Source organism: Protopterus annectens, chromosome 6.part0 (genome assembly GCF_019279795.1).
Source record: "Protopterus annectens isolate FY-2018-M chromosome 6.part0, PAN1.0, whole genome shotgun sequence".
Taxonomy (NCBI): Eukaryota; Metazoa; Chordata; order Ceratodontiformes; family Protopteridae; genus Protopterus; species Protopterus annectens.
In genome coordinates, this window is record NC_056737.1 from 299,515,230 (window position 1) to 299,537,522 (window position 22,293).

Consider the following 22,293-nt stretch of genomic DNA (forward strand, 5'->3'; position numbering starts at 1 on the left):
AAGACAGGAGGTGATAAGATAAAATCAGTGATGTATAATCCTCTGCTCCTCAAAACCATATTGATCCATATCTTTCAAGTTTGGCAACACCTTTGACATTCTTTTAGCAAGTATAGACATAAACACTGTACAATTGGGGTTTAAAATTGAAGGTAGGTCTGACAAGGTATTTGCTGTTTTTTTGTAATATGGCTACTTCAGCTCTCTTCCAAGATTTTGGTGCATCTTCTCCTTTTTAAAATAATGTTAAACAAAATCATCCAGAACTTTGTCACTTTCTTCCCTTCTAACTTCCAAACTTCCACAGGAATACCCATCTGTTCCAGGATATTTTCCTGCAGATTGCTTTATATACATCACCATTTTTATTTCATCTTCTCCTTTCTTAACTGTCAGTTGTTAAGCTAATCTACCTCTAACCTTGGTGTAATTAAATATTCCATAAGTATTTTCCTTTGTGCTCTTTCTTGACTTCCAGAGTCTTCTGCTTTATACAGATTTTAATAAATTTTCCAAAATATCTCTAATACCTCTAAAGGACCTCTTGTTTTTCTTGTTGTAGGCTGTCTGGTGATTACCATTTCTTCTTTCTGTTGCTTAAGCCATTGTGCTATACAATTTTGTGCTCTGGAATTATCAAAAAGTAGTTGCTTAACAAGCTATCTTTCTAAACTCATGCATAGTATCCAAATAACTTTCTATTTTCTTTTTAGCACTATGCATTTGCGCTTCGCCTTGTGTGAGAATTTTTAGCCTGTTTTTAAACTCCAATTTTATGTTGTCCTCTCTCGCCTTCATTCAATGCTGGTTGGGTTCGGAACCGAGCATCTGTTACTCATCCTAATTCTGAAGCTTGAGAGCTTCCACTGGCTTGAGGCTATGCCCTATCCCATGATACTCAGGGAAGATTACCCAGATCTTGTTTGCCACTCAAGCAGCTTAGGTGACTTCTGACTGGCTCTTGGCCAAGTTCAATTTATTATTAATATTTCTAGTAAAATAGTTGAAGTTTATTAATAGTTTTAGGTATCTGTAGTTTTTAGAGCAATTGTTTTGTTTTTTCCCCTGTCATTGCTGTTGTTGGCCGTCATTCCCTTTTTCTTTGTCAGACCTACCCCTTTCCATTTTGAAGGTTGTTTCAGTTAAGAGAGTTTTCCGTCTTATCCTTTCAGGTAGCTCATTTGAGTTAGAGGGCTGCTAGCGGCCCGTTTAATTTATAGGGCCGCTCCCCTCCCTCTCATTACCTTCCCTATAGTTACGAGAGAAATCGTTTAAGTTAGAGGTTTTCTCTTCAAACTTGTTTTTTGTGCGTAGTCCGCATTAGTGTGTGTGTGTGTGTGTGTGTGTGTGTGTATATATATATATATATATATATATATATATATATATATATATATATGGGTCTATATTAGGAAAGCGAAAAGACGTTTACGCGAATACGTAAACATTGAACCATGTAGTGTGAACGTCGAAAACCAATATCGAATTTCCATGGTTGGCCCGTCTGTGGATTAACTGCATAAGGTAAGTGTTGGATAGTTATGGAGTTTAGGATAGGGTGCGGGTTAAGGTAAGTGCTTAGATAAGTAATGTATGTTAGATTTGGTGTAGGGTTAGAGGTAGGGTTTTGTTAAATGTATATATGTAGGTGATTTATTTTGTTTGTGTATATTTTCGTAGGGGAAGTGTGCGGTAGTTACGGACCTTAGGGTTAGGGAGGGATTAAGAATAGTGCATAGATGGTTTTGTATGTGGGGTTCAGTAGTGTTGGAGGTAGGGTTTTGTTAAATGTATGTATGTGGATTATTTGTTTTGTTTGGGTGTATGTCTGTAGGGGACGTTATGCGGTTGTTACAGACCTTAGGGTTAGGAAGGGGTTAAGAATAGTGCATAGTTGTGTCTGTGGGGTTTAGTGTAAGGTTAGAAGTAGAGTTTTGTGCTTGATGAGGGAGGGTGGCCTAATGGTTAAGGTCTTTGCTTTACAAACATAAGGTGCAGGGTTTGAGTCTCACAAGGGATAATTGGCTAGGCTTAAAATGACTCACAAGGGCAGTTAGCCTAGTACTAATCTATGAACCTATGAACCTATATATATATATATATATATATATATATATATATATATATATATATATATATATATATATATATATATATATATATATATATATATATATACACACACACACACACACACACACACACACACACACACACACACACACGTTGTTAGTATTAGTAGAGTAGTTGTGTACTGTGGTTATTGTAGTTTAGGCTTTAGTGATTTAGATATTTTTACATATTGTTTTGTTTGTAGACAGACCTGTCTAGAAACGTGTTTGCTGGTCTCAGTCTAGTTTACAACTTTGTGAGATAACACAGTTAAGTTTCTCTTTGGGGTTCCCTTCTCATTAGTTCTGTCCCCCTTGTAAGAATCTGAACATGTCAAAGGATCAGAAGGAACCCAAACAGTCAGGGTTCAAGAAGTGCAATAAATAAGATGTCTCTTACTGATGGGCACAGCAGTTGCTTTTATTGCTTGGGTGCCTTTCACTGACAGGAATCATGCACATTTTGCCATGCATTTAGCATTAGAGTTCTACTTGAATGTAAGAACAAACTTATTGTGAGAGGGCTACTAAAGGTTCCATTCTCTGAAGGCTTGGAAGAGTGTCAGAGCTACAAACCTTCTTCCTCCTCTAAAGTGGAAAAATCTGGAAAAAGAACTTTGACTACAGATCCGGCCTCTGAGCTTTCTAAGAAGATTGACTTAAAATCACCTGGCTCAGAACCAACAGCTCTTGGCTCAGAGAAGTCTACTTCTTCCGTTCCATTGGCAGTTATAGAACCGATAGAGTTTCAAGTCCGGAGACAGTCCCCAGTTCTGGAGCCGGTTACTCCGACTTTAAGATCTCCTCTCCTAGAAAGGGCGAGATCTCCTTTTTTGTCCTCCTGTTCCTCCAGGAGCTTGTCTGATGATGACGTGGAGCAGGTGGTGAAGAGACTGCTTCTTACACTGGCAAAAATTTTATTGACTCCAACCCGAAAGGAACCGGACGGAGCCAACCGAGGCACCATCCCTTTCTTCTATTCTTCCTAAGACCCATTCGGGGGCTTCAGAGCCAGAGGCCTCGGGCTCGATAGTAGTGGAAATGTGGGAACAGAGACCTCCAACAGGATCATCGGTTGTGACGACCACTCTACCTCGGGTCCGTCGGAATCTGGAGAGTCTAGGAGAGGAAGCTCTCCCACTGGGTCTGAGTAGGAGAGTCGGATTGGACCGCTGTTCAAGCCATTTCTACCTTTTGGGGCTTCAGTGTGGTTGAGTTCTGCTCCTACATTGTCTTCGGAGCCAACCACTCTGCCTCGGAGCCGGGGACATCCTCTGAACAGGGTGAGGCGGCTTTTGAGCTGATGGAGCGAGTGCTGTCACCTCTGACAGGTCCACTCTCGGGTTTGAGCACTCTTCTTCCAAAAGCGCTTGTCTGTTTCAGCACCATCGCTCCCACCCAAGTACAGAGACCCTAAGACACAGGAAGCCCCAATGAGTGAGATTGCCTCTTCCGAAACTTCCCCAGAGTACCCCTCGGAGGAGGTCCCTCAGAAAAGGCTGTGCAAGAGGAAGCACATAGACTCCCCCGGATGAGTCCATGTCAGACACTGACCTGGATGATTCAGAAGGGTCCCCCTCTGAAGATGTCTCCTTTGCAGACATCTTGGAGATTCTTAAGCAGAGGGGTGGCTGGATTTCTGAGGACGAGTTGGTGTACCTGGAAGCTTTTGGGTCTCACCCTACCGCCTCTTGGATGTCTCCATCCTTTGACCAACTAATGAAGTTATTGCTCAAAAGTTGTGGGGCTCTCCTGATAGGCCTCCTTGGAACAGGCTCTACTCTAACAAGTTCATTACTGCTCCCACAGATAGAATTTTTGATGAAAGGGGTCCCACTAGATGGAATGGTGGTGGCGGCGGCCACCAAAAGAAGGAATTGTCAGAAACTTCCTCGTCTGTTCATCCACCCAATAAAGACTCTTGGACGATGAACAGGTATGGAAAGCATACCTTCTCTCCAGCGGCTTTTACACTTCGATCGCTGAATTACTTGACCCATTTTATCAGACTTCAAAGGGATCTCCTGAAAGAGCTAGGAGATACCCTGCCAGGGTACTTTAGTTGGTGGGGTTTCGGATAAGGTTTCCTCTCAATTCTTCAACCTTAACTCAGTGGTTAACTCCTCCATGTCGGCTGATTTTATATGCAGCCAATGGAGCGAGTAGGGCAGCAGCTTCAGAAATTTCCTTAAGGAGGCATTCCTGGATGCGTCTGTGTAGCTTTGCTGAACCCTTCAGGTCTTCCTTCAGTAATGCCTCATTTGATGGCTTATCATTGTTCGAGCCCCCTGTTAGAGAGACCTTGACCAGGTGCAAACAGGAGGGGAAAACTCTGTCTGCTATTGGAGTCCATTTTTCTGTCCCCACTAGACCTTATCCCAACAGTCAGAGAGGAGGAAAAATGTGGTTCTGCAAATCCCAGAGTATTTCCTGATGCATGTGGTGACTCTTCTCCCAGGGGCAGAGGGGGAAGTAACAACAGAAGATGCCGACCTCGCGGCAGAGAGGGTCCGCAGAACCAGGGTGACAGGGAATCTTTCCATGGGAAGCCCTTTCAGCGCTCCTGAATGGAGGCCCATCTGTCTGTCTCTGGAGGCAGTCTGGGGATGCTTGTCATTGTACCCAGAGGCCTGGCTAGATATCACACAAGACAAGTGGGTACAAATGATCATATCCAGTGGTTATTACAGTGGATTTGCAGAACCACATTTTTCCTCCTCTCCAGTGGTTTTCCACTCTCCCTTTGGAGAAGCAATCCATCCCAGATACTCCACCCAGTCTAAGGGACTATGCAACATTAGAAGTACAGACGTTGCTAGAAAAAAAGACTCATCCAAAATGTCCCCACAGACCAGATTGGATCCGGAACTTGCTCAAAGTTCTTTTTAGTTCCAAGAAAGACTGGGGACTGGAGACCCATTTTGGATCTCAGCAGATTAAGAAAGTCTGTCAAGAAATCAACGTTCCGGATGGTGACACTGCAGTCAGTATTTCCCTTTCTGGGGAAAGACGATTGGATGTGCTCAATAGATCTTTAGGATGCGTACTACCACATAAAAATAGACAAGTGATCCAGGAGACACTTATGCTTTCGGCTGGCAGCCAGTCATTACCAGTTTCGAGCCCTGCCCTTTGGTCTCACTACAGCCCCCAGAGTGTTCTCCGAATGCATGACAGTGGTTACGGCTCACTTGAGGTGCCTGGGTTTCCATGTGTTTCCATACCTAGACGAATGGGTCCTAACCGCCACCACCAAGCATCTACTAGTGCAAGCAACGGACGAAACCATTCATCTCTGTGCCAAGCTAGACATTACAATAAATTTTAAAAAATCTGCCTTGTTGCCTTCACAGTGTCTTATGATGATAGGCGTAGAGTTAGATTCAAGGAAAATGATGGCTAGACTTACCCCCGAAAGGATTCAGTCCCTACACCGTCAAATGAAGAGCTTGATATCCAGAAGAAATGTACAGGCAAAGACCATCTTGCAGGTTCTGGGCACCATGGCAGCTGAAATCATTTTAGTACCTCTACAACATCTGCACATGAGAGTCCTTCAGTGGCTACTTTTCTCCCAGTGGTCCATGCAAGACCTGTCACTGTCACACAAGATCATTATCGCAGAGTCATGCAGAAAGAATCTACGGTGGTGGCTTCAAATGACTCAGTTGACCATGGGCCATCCGCTTATTTTTCCACAGCCACACTGACCACGGAAGCTTCTCAGACTGGGGGGGGGGGGGGCATTATCTGGGAAAGACTGTCCAAGGCATCTGTCAGGAACACGAGAACCACTTACATATCAGTGTCCTAGAAATGAGAGGGGTGCTCTACATGTTGCAAGCATTCCAGGACTCTCTCCCAATAGGAACTATTGCAGTTCAGACATACAACATGTCAGTAGTGTGGTACATAAACAAACAAGGAGGAACCAAATCCTACCCTTTATGTCGAGAGGAACAAAGAGTGTGGCAATGGGCTGTTGCTTCTCAATGATTTCTGACAGCCATACACATTCTGGGGAAATCCAACGTGATAGCAGACAAACTCAGCAGAGCTATTCTGATGCCTCACAAACGGACCCTAAAACAAGAGGTTGTGGAAGAGATTTTCCTCAAATGGGGCCAGCCTTGCTGTGACCTTTTTGCTACATCCATGAATGCCAAATGCACCACTACTTTGCCCTCATTCCTTCTCCTGGGAGGTCACCGAGGGATGCGCTCATACACGATTAGTCCCCGGGACTACTTTACACCTTCTGTCCCTTTCCCTTGATACCAAAGGTTCTTCAGAAAGCCAACATGTTGAGAAACACACAGACTCCCATTGCTCCATACTGGCCTCTGCAAATTTAGTTCCTCTTTCTGTGGACCCATCTCCAGGAGGAACCGTGGATCCTGGACCCAGTTCCAGATGATCTGACCCATACGTTTAGAACGCTCCAGCCATTGATCCAGACCCTAAAGTTGACAGCGTAGCTGTTCCAGTTCCACAAATAGCCTAGCTCCATGTAATTTCTCTGGCAGTTATACATAGTTTGATTTCTTCTCATAAGCCTTCTACCAAAAGCTGTACTGTAACAAATGGAAAAGGTTTTCACACTGGGCCTCCAAAAACAATATAGATCCCTTTATGCCTCCCATCACAGCAGTGCTAGAATTTCTCACTAAACTTTTTAACAAGGATGTGGCAGCAGTTGCAATTATAGTCCAGCTAGCCGCTATATCAAACTTTTATGTTGGGGAAATGGGACTGAGTGTCATGTCCCACAAACTCTATAAGGCCTTTCTAAAAGGGACCTTCCCACTTAGACCTCCAATCAGAGAACCTCCAACTCCACAGGACCTAAATTTTGTTCTATCCTTCTTAATTTTGCCTCCTTTTGAACCTGCATAATCATGTGACATAAAGTTTTTGTCATGGAAGACCCTTTTCTTGGTGGCCATTACCTCCGCCAGACGAGTATCTGAACTCCAAGCTCTATCTGTATGCCCTCCTTACATAGTTTTTCACAAAGACAGTCTCCTTACACACTAATCCTTCCTTTCTGCCTAAGGTGTGCTCAGAGACCAATCTAAATCAGTTTATTGAATTACCAGTGTTCTTCCCAAACTATGGCAACAGGGCAGAATATAGATTACACCAGTTCGATGTACATAGGCAGTTGCACGTCTACATGCATAGATCTAAAGATTTCAGAAAGTTGGACCAATTTTTTGTGTCTTTCAGATTAAAAGAAAAGACTTCCAGTCTCAAAAGTGACACTGTTGAAATGGCTCTCAGACTGTATTTCCATGACGTATAGAGCTCAAAACAGACAATTACCAGGCAAAGTGAAGGGCCTCTCCACAAGAACTATTGCAGCTTCCTCTGCCTTCCAGACCAGACTCCCTTTGGATTCTATTTGTGCAGCAGCCACATGGGTAAGATCTCATATCTTTATCACTCATTACAAAGTAGATGTGGCCTCCCAGAACAGGGCTTCCTTGGGGTCCACTGTTCTGAAGAGTTTATTCCCTTGAGCCACCCAAGAAAGAAGGTGCTAGGGACGCTGTCCCAACCAGCTTAGAATGAAGGCGAGATAGGACAGCATAACATTAAGAAGTTACGTACTCACCATAATGTTCCATGTTTGTTGTCCATCTTGCCTTCATTTTTGCGTCCCACCCCCCTTCCCCATCCTTTGCTCCTGGAGGATCGGGTGCATAATTCTATTTTTACTTGGATTATGGAGTCTCTGATTCCCTTCTGGGTCTTATCTGTACAAGTCGAATCATTGTTACATGATATTTGTGCTTTCTCTTGCAAACAAGATCTGGGTAATCTCCCCTGAGCATCATGGGATAGGGCATAGCCTCAGGCCAGTGGAAGCTCTCGAGCTTTTGAATTGGGTCGAGTCGGAACTGATGCTCGGTTCCAAACCCAACCAGCATAGAATGAAGGCAAGATGGACAACAAACATGGAACTTTATGGTGAGTACATAACTTCTTCTTTTCATTTTATCCCACTCACTAGCTATCACTCCTGAAAAAGTTTGTCTTCTCTAGTAACTCCTCAATAATTTATTTTACCAATTCTTCTCTTTAACCATTAAGTGGGAAAGCATCACTGTCTCATTTTTATTTCATTACCCTGCATTTTTATCTTAGTTTTTATCTGTGCATGACCTGAAACAGTTACTTGATTGGTGTTGAAGCTTTGAATCAAATGCACATGTTCTTGTGAAATATAATTTTTGTCTACAATAGCTTAGTAATTGTAACTTGGGAAATAATATGTAAATTCTGTCCAAGTTCCTACTAATGGATTCATTATCTTCCATACCAAATATTTTCATATTAAAAATCTTCCCTTTTTATTATATTTTCCCTTCTATGTTCTCCAAATCCATCCTATTGCAAATCAAGTTCCAGTCCCCACCTATAAATAATATGGCTTGCTGAAAGATGATCTTTTCTCCCAAAATGTTGTTAAGCTCCATAATAGCAGCTCTGATGTTGTAAATCTTTACTCATTCCTTACTGAAAGGACTTTGTTCCATCCTCTGAACTGACACGGCCGTTTCCAAGCTCGCGCCAGCCAACAACTCTCAGCTAAGACCTACCCATAATGCCTCTTTCATAGTCTCTTCAGATCTCGTTTGTCGCGTTCCTCGTCAGACGGTCCAAGACTTCTCTCTCAAAGCTAAGTGAAGAATTTCTGTATTTTTGTGTAGTTTCTCTCAAAACTTTGCCCTTTTTAGTCAGTCTCCCTAATTTCTCCTCTCGCCTGTAAACTGCTGCTACTTCCTACCCTCTGCCTTTATACCAATCGTTGGTACTGTCCCCCTCTCCTACCTTTGGTAGGCTCTCCTTTTACCACTAGTGGTATTTCTAGATACCATCATTGGTACTCTTTTCTTTCCCTTTTTACAGCTCTCAAAAAAAAAAAAAAAAAAAAAAAAAAAAAAAATTCTCTTTCACTTGTTTCTTGTCTGGTAGTTTTTTGTCAGTACACTATGACAGAAAAAAGCTAAATTGGGGTTTAAACAGTGCGACAAGTGTGGGTGAAAGATGCCCAACTCAGACGATCATGCTTGGTGCATTTATTGTTTGGGCATGGACCATATAAATGCTTCATGTGACATCTGCTTTAGTTTTAGTAATCACACTCTAGCAGAGCGCACAAACAAACTAATCTTGAAAGGTTTAGTCAAAACACCTTTTTCGGTGGCTCTGTCTGAGTCGGAGGTCTCACCACCTCCTAAAACCGAGAAACACAAGGAGAAACAGAGTCACTTGGTTCCTATATCCCCGACCATTACGGAACCAAGTCGGCACTGAGCTTCTCCAGCGCCCTCGGTGCAGACAACTTCGGCACCAGGCCCTGTGTCTTCTCCCTTGGTGCTGTCTCTGATGTTGACTCCTTTTACGGTTCCAGCTTCGGCACCATCATCTTTGGTGCCATCCTTGGTCCTGACACCGGCTTTGACGACCATGCCCACTTTGGCACCATCTCTGGCCATGGTGCCAATAGCTTATTCGGCTCCACAGACTATGACCTCAGTTCCTAAGTTTGAACATCTCCCAAGAAACAGATACTCTCCAACTTATGACCCTTTTTCGGGGCACCAGTTTAGCCCCTTTCTTGAAAGACCTGACTCCTCCATCAGCAGCCTCCTATAGATCCACCAGGAGCCTTTCTGAACAAGATGTAGTGCAGGTTGTGGACCAGCTTCTGGCAGCTAGGGGATTGCCCATCCCGGCTTGACCTTCTGTTCCCTTTGGCACGGAACCCTTCATAGCATACTCACCAGTTTACCCTCTTCCGGCCTCTTTCCAGGCTCTGGAGATCTTGGTACAGATGACCACCCTTGTGCATACTGTCTTAGTTCTGACTGCGGAGTTTCCCCTGTTGGCACCGACCTCCCTTGCTGCATCGGCTCCATTTGGAGCTGGTACACTATCGGAGCAGTGTTTGGGCTGTCGGCACCGTGGTACCTAGTCCGGCGCCTATATTTTCACTGGCACTGTCTATGTCCACGACTCCTGACAGCTTCCAGTCCTCTCGGAGCTCCTCACCTGGAGGCGGGCTCCTCGGGGTGGGGTGTGACCCCGGTTCCGAGGTCGTCCTTCTCTGATCCAGGCTCCCATCCCTCCTCAGGTGGGCCTGTTTTCCAGGTGATGGAGAGGGTCCTTGCCTCCACAGGCTCTCAGTCACCAATGGAATCGACACCAGAAGCCCCCTGTAGCATGCAGCTGTCCCAATCCTCTACTTTAGGATCCCGGGCATGGGAGCCGTAAGACCTCCCCTTGGAAGGGAACTCTTTCTCCGGAGTCCTCCTCAGAAGATCCCACTGGGGAGCCACCACGGAGGAAATGGTGCAAGAGGAAGTACCTCGATTCCCCTGAGGAATCCATCACTGTGGACACTGATTGCGATGAGGGAGAAGGGTCCCCACGGTCTCTTCCAGAAGACGTCTCATTTGGAGACATTCTCGAAATCCTCAAGCAGAGGGTAAACTGGAAGCCCTCTAACCCTTTGGAAGAATCGGTGTTCTTGCATGCCTTCCATGCCTGGCCATCTACTTCCTGGGTGACCCCACCTGCGGATGAGTTTGTTAAGCTGATCGTGCAGCATGCCCGGAAGGCCCCGGACAACATAGAACCTGTCCCCTGGAGGCCGGACAAAATTTTGTCCACCCCCAAAGTCCAGCCCAACTGGTCCAATGGATTCCATGGTTGTGGTGACGGCCACCAAGAGGGGACTGGCAGAAGATAGCTCCACTGTCCATCCTCCTAACAGGGAGTCTCAGGCCATGGATAGACTGGGGAAGCGGAACTATGTTTCAGCGACTTTGCCATTCAGTCACTGAACTTCACACTTCACTTGCCTCCAAAGAGACTGAATTTCTGAAATGTCTACCTCTTTGGCAGGGGTACCACCTGATGAGGTGCATGACACTTTCGCCTTGCAGCTAGCTACCCTAGAATCTGTCTCTAACTCCTTGATGCATTTGATATCTCACACCACCGAGGGGGCAGCTCGAGCTGCCGCATCAGGCATTGTCATGAGACGTCATGCTTGGATGTGTTTGTGTGATTTCGCAGACTCCTTTAAATCTTCCTTCGTCAATGCGCCTGTCAACGAATCTGCACTTTTTGGCCTCAAAGTACGAGACACACTAGCACGAAAGGAGAAAGACGGAAAGACCTTGTCTGCTGTGGGCATATGTTTTGCCACCCCCCCCCCCCCACGCCCCCCCAGAGGTCCTATTACAGGAACCAGAGGGGAGGGAATTTGTGGTTCAAAATGCCCCAAGGATCTTTCACGAAATCACCCTGGGGCAGAGGGGGTCTGCGTAACCAGGGCACTAGGGATTCCTTCTCCGGCTGACCCTACCAGCACTCCTGAGCAGCGGCCCAATTGCTTTCCTCTGGAAGCAGTCGGGAGTCATTATTCTCTGCACCTATCAGCCTGGCAACTTATTACAACCGATGTTTGGGTGCAGAGAATAATATCCAGAGGCTACCGTGTCCCATTCGATTTAACTCCCAGACCCGTCAAACGAATCCCCGATGTGCCACCCAATCAGAGGTAGGTAGCAGCCTTAGAAATAGAAAAGCTGCTAAGAAAAGTCTTCCAACCAGTCCCACCAGATCAGAGAGGATATGGGTTTTACTCGTTCTTTTTAGTGCCAAAAAAGACAGGGGACTGGAGACCAATCCTGGATCTCAGCCTATTGAACAAATTGATGAAACCTCAAAAAATTCCGAATGGTCAGGATACAGTCCATTCTCCCTTTTCTAGGGAAGGACAACTAGGTGTGCTCTATAGATCTTCAGGACTCGTATCACCACATAAAGTTGGATCAGCGCTTCCGGAGAGTTCTCCGCTTCTGGCTGGGAGCCAATCACTACCAGTTCAGGGTACTGCCGTTCGGTCTCTTGACAGCACCCCCCCCCCTTCCCCCCGAGTGTTCACCAAATGTGTGGCAGTTGTAGTAGCTCTTCTTCAACTACAAGGATTCCAGGTGTTTCCGTATCTAGAAGATTGGCTCCTTACCCCCTCGACCAGGATTCTTCTAATCCACAGCCTCTTTTACACTCAAGGCCTCGCTCTCCGCTTGGGGATTACTATCAACAAGGAAAAATCTCAAATGCCCCCAACAAAAACATTGGAATTTATTGGAGCGATCTTCGACACAACATCCTGTCAAGCTTCCCTCCATCCTCACAGGCTTTTGAAAATAAGCCACTGGATCCAAGCCCTCCTTCCACAGACCTTTGTACCACCACGCCTTGTACTGCAACTCTTGGGCTCTATGGCACTGCCATTACCTTAGTACTACTGGCGAGGTTGCACATGAGAATATTACAGTGGCTCCTTTCTTCACAATGGTCGAACTTAACCCACCCACTCGACCACATGATATGCCTTACAAACCTTTGCAAGAGAGAGAAATGCTATGGTGGATGAAACCAGAATCAAATCTTTGGTGTCAACCATTCTGTCTCCCCCAGCCCAGGACCACGGTGACCACGGACGCTTCCCTGTTAGGGTAGGGGGGCATTTCCAGGAAAAGACGGTCCAAGGCACCTGGTCCCCCATGGAGGCCAATTTGCACATAAATGTCCTGGAATTGAGGGCAGTTCTCTTAGTGTTGCAAGTATTCCATACATCCCTCCCTTCCGGGACCATTGCAGTTCAGTCGGACAACATTTCAGCCATCTGGTATATAGACAAACAAGGCAGAACCAGATCTTACCCCATGTGTCGGGAAGCCATGAGGATTTGGCACTGGGCGATAGCTTCCAACCGCTTTGTTATAGCAATGCACATTCCTGGGAGTTCCAACCTTATTGCGGACAATCTGAGCAGGAACATTATGATGCTTCCAGTGACCCCTCAATCCTGTAATAGCGGATCGGATCTTCCGCCGCTGGGGCAGGCCTTGCTGCGATCTGTTTGCTTCCCCTCTAAACAACAAATGCAGAAGCTACTTTGCCCTGATCCTCCCTCAGGGGGAATCACAGAGGGACGCTGTAATGCATGATTGGCCCCCGGGTCTGCTGTATGCATTTTCCCTGTTTCCCCTCATCCCGAAATTCCTCCAGAAATCTCAAAGGTTGGGAAGCAAAGTGATCCTCATTGCCCCTTATTGGCCCCAGCAAGTCTGGTTTCCTTTCCTATGGCCTTATCTGATTCACAGCCCGCGGATCCTGGATCAATCTCAAGGTCTGCTATCTCACCCTCAGGGACTGATTCACCCCAATCTCCACAGCCTCAAGCTCACAGCTTGGTTTCTCCAGTTCCGATGATTGCCAGGCTGCCTGATATTTTATTTTCCATCCGTGAGATTCTTCTGGCTTCACACAAACCTTCCACAAGAAAAATGTATTCTAGTAAATGGGCTAGGTTTTCTACTTGGGCCAAAGATCAGGACATAGACCCTTTCTCGATGCCTATTCAGAAGATCCTACAGTACCTGACTACTCTTCCACATGCAGGAGCCTCAGCATCGGCAATTGCTGTGCATTTAGCAGCTATCACAAATTTTCATAATGGATTTGATAATTCTTCTGTTATGTCACACCGTCTGTGCAAAACCTTTTTAAAAGAAGTATTACATGTTAAACCTCCTGTCAAGCCCCCCCGGGACTTGACTTTGGTACGCCAGTCAGTCACAAGCTCTCTTTTCAAACCTTCTGAGTCATGTGATATAACATTTTTATCATGGAAGACTCTACTTCTAGTAGCACTTACCTCAGTGAAAAGAGTATCTGAGTTGCAGGCCTTGGGTGTCAAGAGACCTTACTTGATCTTTCACAGGGATAGTGTGTCCCTTTGTACTGACCCTCCTTCTTGCCCAAGGTCATTTCTGGATTTTAAGTTAACCAATCTATTGATGTCAGTTTTCCTCCCTCAGCATTCAAACAGAGGGGAGTATCTTTTGCACACCTTTGATGTTCATAAGCAGCTTCGTCTTTATTTGGACAGGACTAAATCTTTTAGGAAAACGGATCAATTGTTTGTGGCCTTTGCGGGACTCAAATTGAGTAAACCTGTCTCCAAAGTGACTCTATCCTCTTGGCTTAGAAACATCATTACATTCATCTACCATCAGAATAAACTATCCTTACCTTCCAGAATAAGAACTCATTCTACTAGATTGATGACTACTTCTGTGGCTTTTCATTCCAGAGCCTCTATGGATGATATCTGCGCAGCAGCCACTTGGGCAAGACCTCATACCTTCATCAGTCATTGCAAATTGGATTTGGCCTCCAGGGGACGAGCATTTTTTGGTTCTGTGGTGCTCAGGAATATCCTTCCTTAGGGCCACCCAGAACAATAGGAGCTGGGGACTCGGTCCTATCAGTAAGGAATGAATAAAGATTTACAACATCAGATAAAGAAGTTATGTCTTACCATAACATTCCATCTGTATTGTAGATCTTTATTCATTCATTACTTCCCGCCCTCCTCCCCCCTGCCTGGACTCCTGGTGGACTTTAGGAACTCCTGGTTAAGGTATTTGCTCAGACAGAGCCACCTACTGTCTCTCTAACTACCTCTATAATATAAGGGGTGGGCAAACTCGATCTGAAGAGACTCTGAGAGGGGCATTATGGGTAGGTCTTAGCTGAGAGTTTTTTGGCTGTTGTGCCTTTTTAGGCAGTGTCAAAATAACCAACCTCCCAACTTAACAAAATCCTTTCTACATAAATAGGTACTGTTGCTTAATGCCAGGAGTCTAAACAAGAAACTGCACTCTTGGAAACACTCCACCACTTTGGAAGATGCTGATGTCTGTGCAGTCACTGAGACAAGGCACAAAGGTGTGGAAAGCACCTCGGCAGTGCAGGGCTACAATAGCTTCCATATGGTCAGACCACAAATTGAGCATGAAAGAACCAAAGGAGGAGGAGGTGTATCCATCTTCACTAAGGATAAGAACACCTCAACACTGGTCAAGCAGTGTTACTGTCTTGAGCTACTCCATGTCCAGTTAGCTACAGGCAAGTCCCCTACCACATCAAAGCTAGTTAGCTACAGGCAAGTCCCCTACCACATCAAAGCTAGCTATAGGTTCCCCACCATGAAACAGGAAAAGCATAGCACATACCTGGACGTACTGGAGCCACATGCCATACAGCCCAACACTTTACTCATGGGTGATTTTAATTATCCTACCATCTACTGGGAAACGTACATGACCACAAACATGCTGGCTCAGAAGTTCTTGGACTTTGTCAGTGTAAACGCTCTTAGAACAGCTAGTCAGCACACCACAAAATGTTCTGGACATGGTACACGCTAACATGGGAGAACACTGAACCCCACCGTGTGATGTCCTCCCTGGTAAGATCGGACCATAATTCAGTCTCATTCAATGCAATTATAAGACCAGATACCCCATTATGCTCAGAAATGCATAATAATTTTTCCAAGACAAGTTTCAAAGCCCACTTGAATGCAGATAACACAGACTCCTATGCAGAGCTGTACACCCATGCCTTGTGTAACCACTCAAGAAGTTGTATAGAATTGGCTGTACTTGACTAAATTAAAACCAGGTCTTGCTGAAAAAACAAGCCACCCTGGTGGACCCCTAGTAGAAACAAGCTAAACAACAAGAGAAACTAATGTCTAAGAAGAAGAGGGAACTGGCTGAGCAGAGGAAGAAATGCCTATCTAGCTTAAACAAATTGGAGATCTTATCAAGACCTCCAAATCTAATTATGATGCAAAAATAACTTCCCTAGCTAAGGATAATCACAAGGCATTCTTTAGCTATGTCCGAAATCTGAGAGAATGCGCAGCTGTACACTGAACTGGTTGTGGATGGCATCACCCTTACTCAACTGGAGGTAATAGCCAACCTGCTACCCAACAGATTTGGAGAAAACTTCACCCCTCTGTTCCCTCCAGTCATCCTCCAAAGTATACCTGCCACCATTTCTCAGCCTATTGCTTCAAGAGAGCAGGTCATCTCATCGCTCTCCAAGGCCAAAAACATGGCATCAGTGGAACAAGACAACATCCCATGTTGTCTTTTAAACAACTTAAAACATGACCTAGAAGACCCACTTGAAACCCTGATTAACCACAGTCTGAGAACTATCTATGTTCCAGTGGAATGGAGGACAGCAACAGTAATCCCCTGCACAAAGGGGGAACCATCAACCGATCCTACGAATTATAGGCCCATAAGCTTGGCTAGCCTCATCTGTAAGGCCATGGAAAGAATCATGACCTCATTAAGAAGGACATAGGTAATCTCCAAACTGTGGACCGAACTCAGTTTGGATTCGTTAAAGGTAGATCATGCCTGTTGAACATTATCCTTGGATAAGGGAAAGACCATGCATACTGCCTATCTTGACCTAGGTAAGGCATTTGACACAGTCCCCCACTGGTGGGGGGACTCTTCCATTTAGGAATTGACCTCTGCATTACCAGATGAGTAGCAAACTGGCTCACCGACAGGACACATACTGTCAAAGTGGGTGACTTCACCTCTAGCAAAAGACCAGTCACCAGTGGCATACCACAGGGTTCTGTGCTGTGCCCCTTGCGGACTGTGGCTGACCAGGTTCGCTGATGATTGCAAATTGGGAGCAATCAAAGATTCCCCCAACAATGTTAAAATACTGCAAACAGAGTAACACAGACAAATGATTGGTGCCAAAACCACGGATTAAAGCTAAATGCAAATAAATGCATTATTATTCCTTTTAGGAAAGCTGGCATCCATGATAATTATACTATAGATAGCACCCCCTTAAGCGCATAGTAGCATGTGATCTGGGTACTCTGGTTGATGACTATCTGAACTTTGACCAGCACGTATCCACAGTAGTAAGGAAATCCTTCTATGTGGCACATCTTATAAGTAAAGGCATCACATCTAGATCTAAGGAAGTTATAATTCCATTATACTTGACCCTCATCAGACTAATAGAGTACAGTGTTCCCTTTTGCAGGTACCTCAGCAGACACCAGCAACAATTGGAGAGACCACATTGGCTTCTTACTAAGAAATTACAGGGTACAGAAAACAAGGCTTATGTGGAAACACTAAAAGCCCTGTCACTGTATTCTGTCTCCTACACCTAAGCGGTGACCTGTGCCTAGCTTATAGGGCAGTCTCTGACTCTGCCCTGATGGAAATACTACACATTCGTAAATCAAGCTGCAGGAGGGTCACTCGCTTCAGGGATCTTAACCTAGTCTCTGACATGAACAGGTCATGCTGGAGAGATTTGTATACATCTCCCAGAGACTGACTCTTCTCTGGAGCAAGCTTCCGATTCACATGAAAAACAGCCCCTCTGTGACTCTCTTCAAAAGCAACCTAGATCAGTGGATGGGTGACTGCATATTCACTCCAGGGGTGGTGTCTATGTCCCTCTTAGACAGAGGAAGTCAGTATTAACTACCATAGACCCTTATCTCTGCTTCCTTCCCTCACCTAACCACCAACAATTGGGGCAACTCTGAGTAAAAATGGCTAGGCCTGTAAGGGCTGTATGGCTGTTAGCCTAGTAACCTCCTATGAACCTTTAAGAAAAATGTTTTGCTTCTGTATTTACTCATTTCTGAGGCAATTTTTTTTTTGTGTTTAAGCTTTCAGGTGATAGCATTTCAGGATTTGTCCATTGTGTATGGGGGGGGGGGGGTGAAAAAAATCAGCATAAGCCAACAAGCTGATCACTCCTAGTGCAAGTAAAGAGAATACTGCTGTAATGCATCAAATATACCCTGTAGTCTGAAATAACTTGATTATAATTTGTCATTCAGTGACAAAGTAGATTGCAATGTATTCCTGCATTTTGATTGTGTGTTCATGCATTTTTTTTAAAGGCACATTTGTAGCTGCTGGGAAATACGTATTAAATGTAGTCAGAGATGAGCATAAGGCATAATTAGCTTAATGCAGTATAACTGATTTTTATTTTGGTACACAGCAGGGTAGAAAGTGAGTTAGAGTGTATTGTTTTTCTGTTTAGACAAAAATCAAAAGTCTTATTGAGTCAGTGGTGTAGAGGGATAAACGCATTAATATGAGTGTTTGATTGGCAGCATGGGTGCTGGAGTGGCCATAGGGGAGGATGGGAGTGAGTGACTGACATCAACTTAACCATCCTGGGGGTAGCCTAGGCTCTCACTGCATTGTTGTAGTAGTATTGCAAGCCTGGCAAGCTCAGTGCTGCACAATTGGTATGCAGCTTAGTCGGGAGGTTGCTCATTTTCAGACTTGCACATACATCTTCCCTGAAGGCAGCAAATGGAGTGATCACAAGACTGCCATAGGGTAACAGATATTGGCGCTCACTCTCCTACATGAATACGACACTTCCCCTGCATCCTTGGTCTCTTCAGCAATCCCAGATGTGGGTCAGTTTGAGATAATGGAAAGCTAAGATGGACTCAGTAGACTCTTGGTGAATGAGAAGTGGAGCTGCTAGCAGCTTAATGGTCAGCTGCCAACTGCGGGGAGATGAAACAAAGTAAGTAAATAAAAAGTGATGGTAAGTGCTTATAAGTTTGCTGAGACAGAAGATAACTGGGTGATATTTTATTGTGCTGGTGTTTCTTGAGTAGGTATATCTACACTTTTTCTCCTATACCCAAGTGCATTAGGTTGTGATATGGTATTGCATGTACTTATAACATTTGCTGTAAAATTTTATTTTTCTTTGTAGGCTCGAGAAGCTGTAGAGATGAGAGCACAAGTAGAGAGGAAAATGGCCCAAAAGGAAAAGGAGAAGAAGGAGGAGAAGCTTCGAGAACTAGCCCAGTTTGCTAGAGAGAGGAGAGCTGGGATTAAAACTCATGCTGAGAAAGGTATTGCAATTCCCTACATGGAATGCTTATTGTGCACTTAGAAGTAATGCATTTGTTTTACAGCTATCGCCCGAGTCTCCGTGTAATTTTATCAGTCTTGCTAATCAGTTTGTAAGACACTGATCTCATACTAGGTGTAGTAAAGATTGAGAGAGTGATTTGATAATTTTTTCCACTGATTTTTACAGACAGAAGAAAAAGTTAAAACAATTTATTTTACTTAGAGAAATTTCTGCTAAATATTTTTCTCTTTATAAAGAAATGAACAAAAAGTGATTGTAAGTGCTTTAAAATAGATCAAGTGAGACAAACGTCCATGGTATATCTGAATTTTTGCCATCTTTTCACTTCAATTTCCTTTAAAACTTGGAGAACTCTTTCCCCACCTGAACTGGCTGATATTTTCTTGTTGTAGTCTTCATAATGCTGTTAGTTTATACAGATCATTCTCTGAACAGTCTGTTTGGCATTTGGAAAGAACAGCAGCAGCAGTTTCTCCTGGATGTTTATAAAGATCAGTTTTATTTTTAGAAATCGATTCTATAAGTGGCAGATGATATAAATTTTAATTTTATCTTAAGTGGGAACTCATTAAACTTATTAATGTGAGCTATACTGCTCATGCTAGAAAGGCCCTTCCAGATCAATGTGCAGTTTTGGTAGTCAGAAACATTCTAGTTGCGATGAGTTAGGACCTCATTATCAGCCGATTTACATGTTTCCACAATTGCATTTACTAATACGATTCCAAGATCTGCATGTCTTGGTAGTAACCTGCTGCTTATGTAGGCAGTGGGAACCCCCGCTAGTCTTTCTCTCACACATATATACCAAACACACACATCACACACACAGTTCTTGTAAATTTCCCTACTCTACCTGTGGTCCCCCCACCCTGATAATACATGAGGGCCATTATGGTACTCGCATATTAGGCCCAAGTGGTCTAGTGTATCCCCTATCCCCATTCTCTGTTATAGTTTTGTGCCGTTACTACACATATGAGAGTCATCTGTCGTGGTCTAGTGGTACCCCTCACCTCCATCACCCTTACAAAGTCTGTGTTGATACAGCACTCCTTTTTATCCCTGGTGTTTAGTAGTTCCTCCTACCTCCCAAATCGCTGTACTACCATTAGTGCCATTATGGCACATTAGAGTGTGTCTGGTGGTTACCCCATGCCTTTTATGCTGTTGTGTGCCTTAAAGCACTTTATGGAGTATTTTCTGGTGTTTAGTGCATCTCCCCAGCCCCAGTTTCTCCTAGTAATGTTGGATCTGATGTCAAATTTTATTCTGTCCACAACAGATGGGTTTGGATTCGATCCTCTGATCCGACTCAGCCATTACTAAAGCTTGTGGCAACCAAAAACTCTTGAGCTTCTCCCGTATCCATAATGCACCAACCCCAAGTTACCTCGGATCTCATTTGCCACTTTTCACGAAAGGCGTGGTTTAGCTCTCGAACATTTTCAGAAAAGTGATATCTAGTAAATCTTTAATATTTTCTAATTTGTCTTGCATTCTATATAGTTCCTATCCCCTACCTTCTTTTGAACTGTTGTACAAGTGTCTTTTCCTTTCCTGTCTACACTTGGTGTAGCCATTTATTACCAGTGCTGGTAGTTTTTTTTCTTTCTTTCTGTCCTAACATTAAAAAAAAAAAAAGTTCTTTCTTAATTTTGCTATCTTATAGTTGTAGTTATGGTGGAAAAAGCCCTGCTGGATTTAAAAAGTACGTTGTGTGAGCACAAACTACCAATATCAAATGTTGACACTGTGTGTATTTACTGTCTTGAGCCTTTACATCTTCAAGATGATTGTTTCATCTACCGTGGGTTCAGTCCTGGGGCACTTGTAGAAAGAAGGAATAAGCTTATCTTGAAAGGCTTACTATTTTTGCTTTTGGAGAGGCAATATCTGGAGATCAATCTCCCAAAAGTAGAAGTAAACAGTTGAAGACTTTATCTCTGAAACCATCTTACATCATCCACCCTGGTTTCAGAGCCATCCAGGAAAAGATATAAGCTGGATCCAACCTCATCCTTGGATCCAAAAAAGAAAAAAATTGATGGACCCGACCATCTTGGATCCAACAAAAAAGTTATCTGATCAGACTGCCTTGAGCCCTGTTCCTCTTCCCAGGGCTAGATATTTGCCATCCAGTGATCTGATGCCTTCAAGGCTGCCCTCACCCTTTTTGGAGCATCATCAATCTAGGTCCCTCTCTATAATTTCGACTTATTCTTCCAGAAGTTTGATGAAGATGATGTGGAGAGAATGGTGTGGAAGTTCCTCTCAGCGCAGAGCCAGACTGGTGTGTTATCAGCTCTTACTCCCTTGGGTCAGGAGGTCTGTCCTTTGAATACACTCCTACTTCAGGTTCCTCCTCTGATTCCTTCAACTGTTTGAGTCCCTGGATCTGAGCCTTCTGGATCCTTCTGGGTCAGATCCAAAGATTGCAGCATCTTCGGATGCAGATTTCTCATTTCTGTTTCTTTGGACTAAACGCTCTGACTTTCTTTCTTCACTATCTTCATATTCCTCCTACTGCATGTCTCTATCCCCTTCTCCACACACATGCATCTGTAACAGATGTTCTTCATGTTTCACTGTTGCAGTCATTACATTTGGATAATTCTGCTGGCAGGTTGCCCTCAGTCGGCCTGAATTCCAAAGTCCTGGGTCCTGTGTCGGCTGCTGTCGCCCCTTCCCTGACGTTAGGTCGTCAGGAGTATAAAAGATGCGGCCGACACCATTTTCTTCAGTCTTTCTTGCCGCGCAGTGCCCGAAGCAGAAGCAGTTTGCAAGTGCCAGTCAGCCGACTCCTGAGATTTTCGTGTTTGAGTTTCAGATCCGAAGTCTTCAGTAAAGCTAAGTACCCCGTTGGGGAAACTTTTTTCTTGCTCCAGACCAATGTCAGAAAAAGTAAATAATTGTATTTTTTGTGGAAAGCAAATACCTCATAAGGACTTTCATTCTTACTGTATTCCTTGCCTAGGCCCTGATCAAAACGTTTCTGGTTGTCGGTTTTGTGCTAGATTTAACCAATGCACTATTAAGCGTCGGTATGATTTTGCTTTAAACTATTTTGGACGCCAGTTTAATTATCCAGAAATGTCATTGGATAGCCATCCGACTACCGGAGTTCACAAAAAATGCAAAAAAAAGGAGAGAGATAGACAACTGATGCCCAAAACCGACGAATCTTCTCCTAAGCCAGTCGCCGGTTCTCAGTGAGGTGCTTTCGCAGCCCCTGACGCCCGCTGCTTTAGAGTCGCAGGCCACTACCGACTCCCACGTGGAGTCAGCCATGCCGCTGGAAACGCAAGGTATTGGAGCCTCAGAT

General features: G+C 44.3%; 1 protein-coding gene across 2 annotated transcripts in view; it reads left to right on the forward strand.

Annotated features, from left to right (window-relative positions):
• The window catches only part of SNW1 (SNW domain containing 1), a 1,165,034-nt gene that overhangs the window by 746,522 nt on the left and 396,219 nt on the right, over window positions 1-22,293 (forward strand). For both annotated transcript variants that reach the window (XM_044074050.1, XM_044074049.1), the window contains exon 10: window positions 18,804-18,945. In XM_044074050.1, the coding sequence (XP_043929985.1) occupies window positions 18,804-18,945 (142 nt within the window). The remainder of the gene's footprint in view (window positions 1-18,803; window positions 18,946-22,293) is intronic.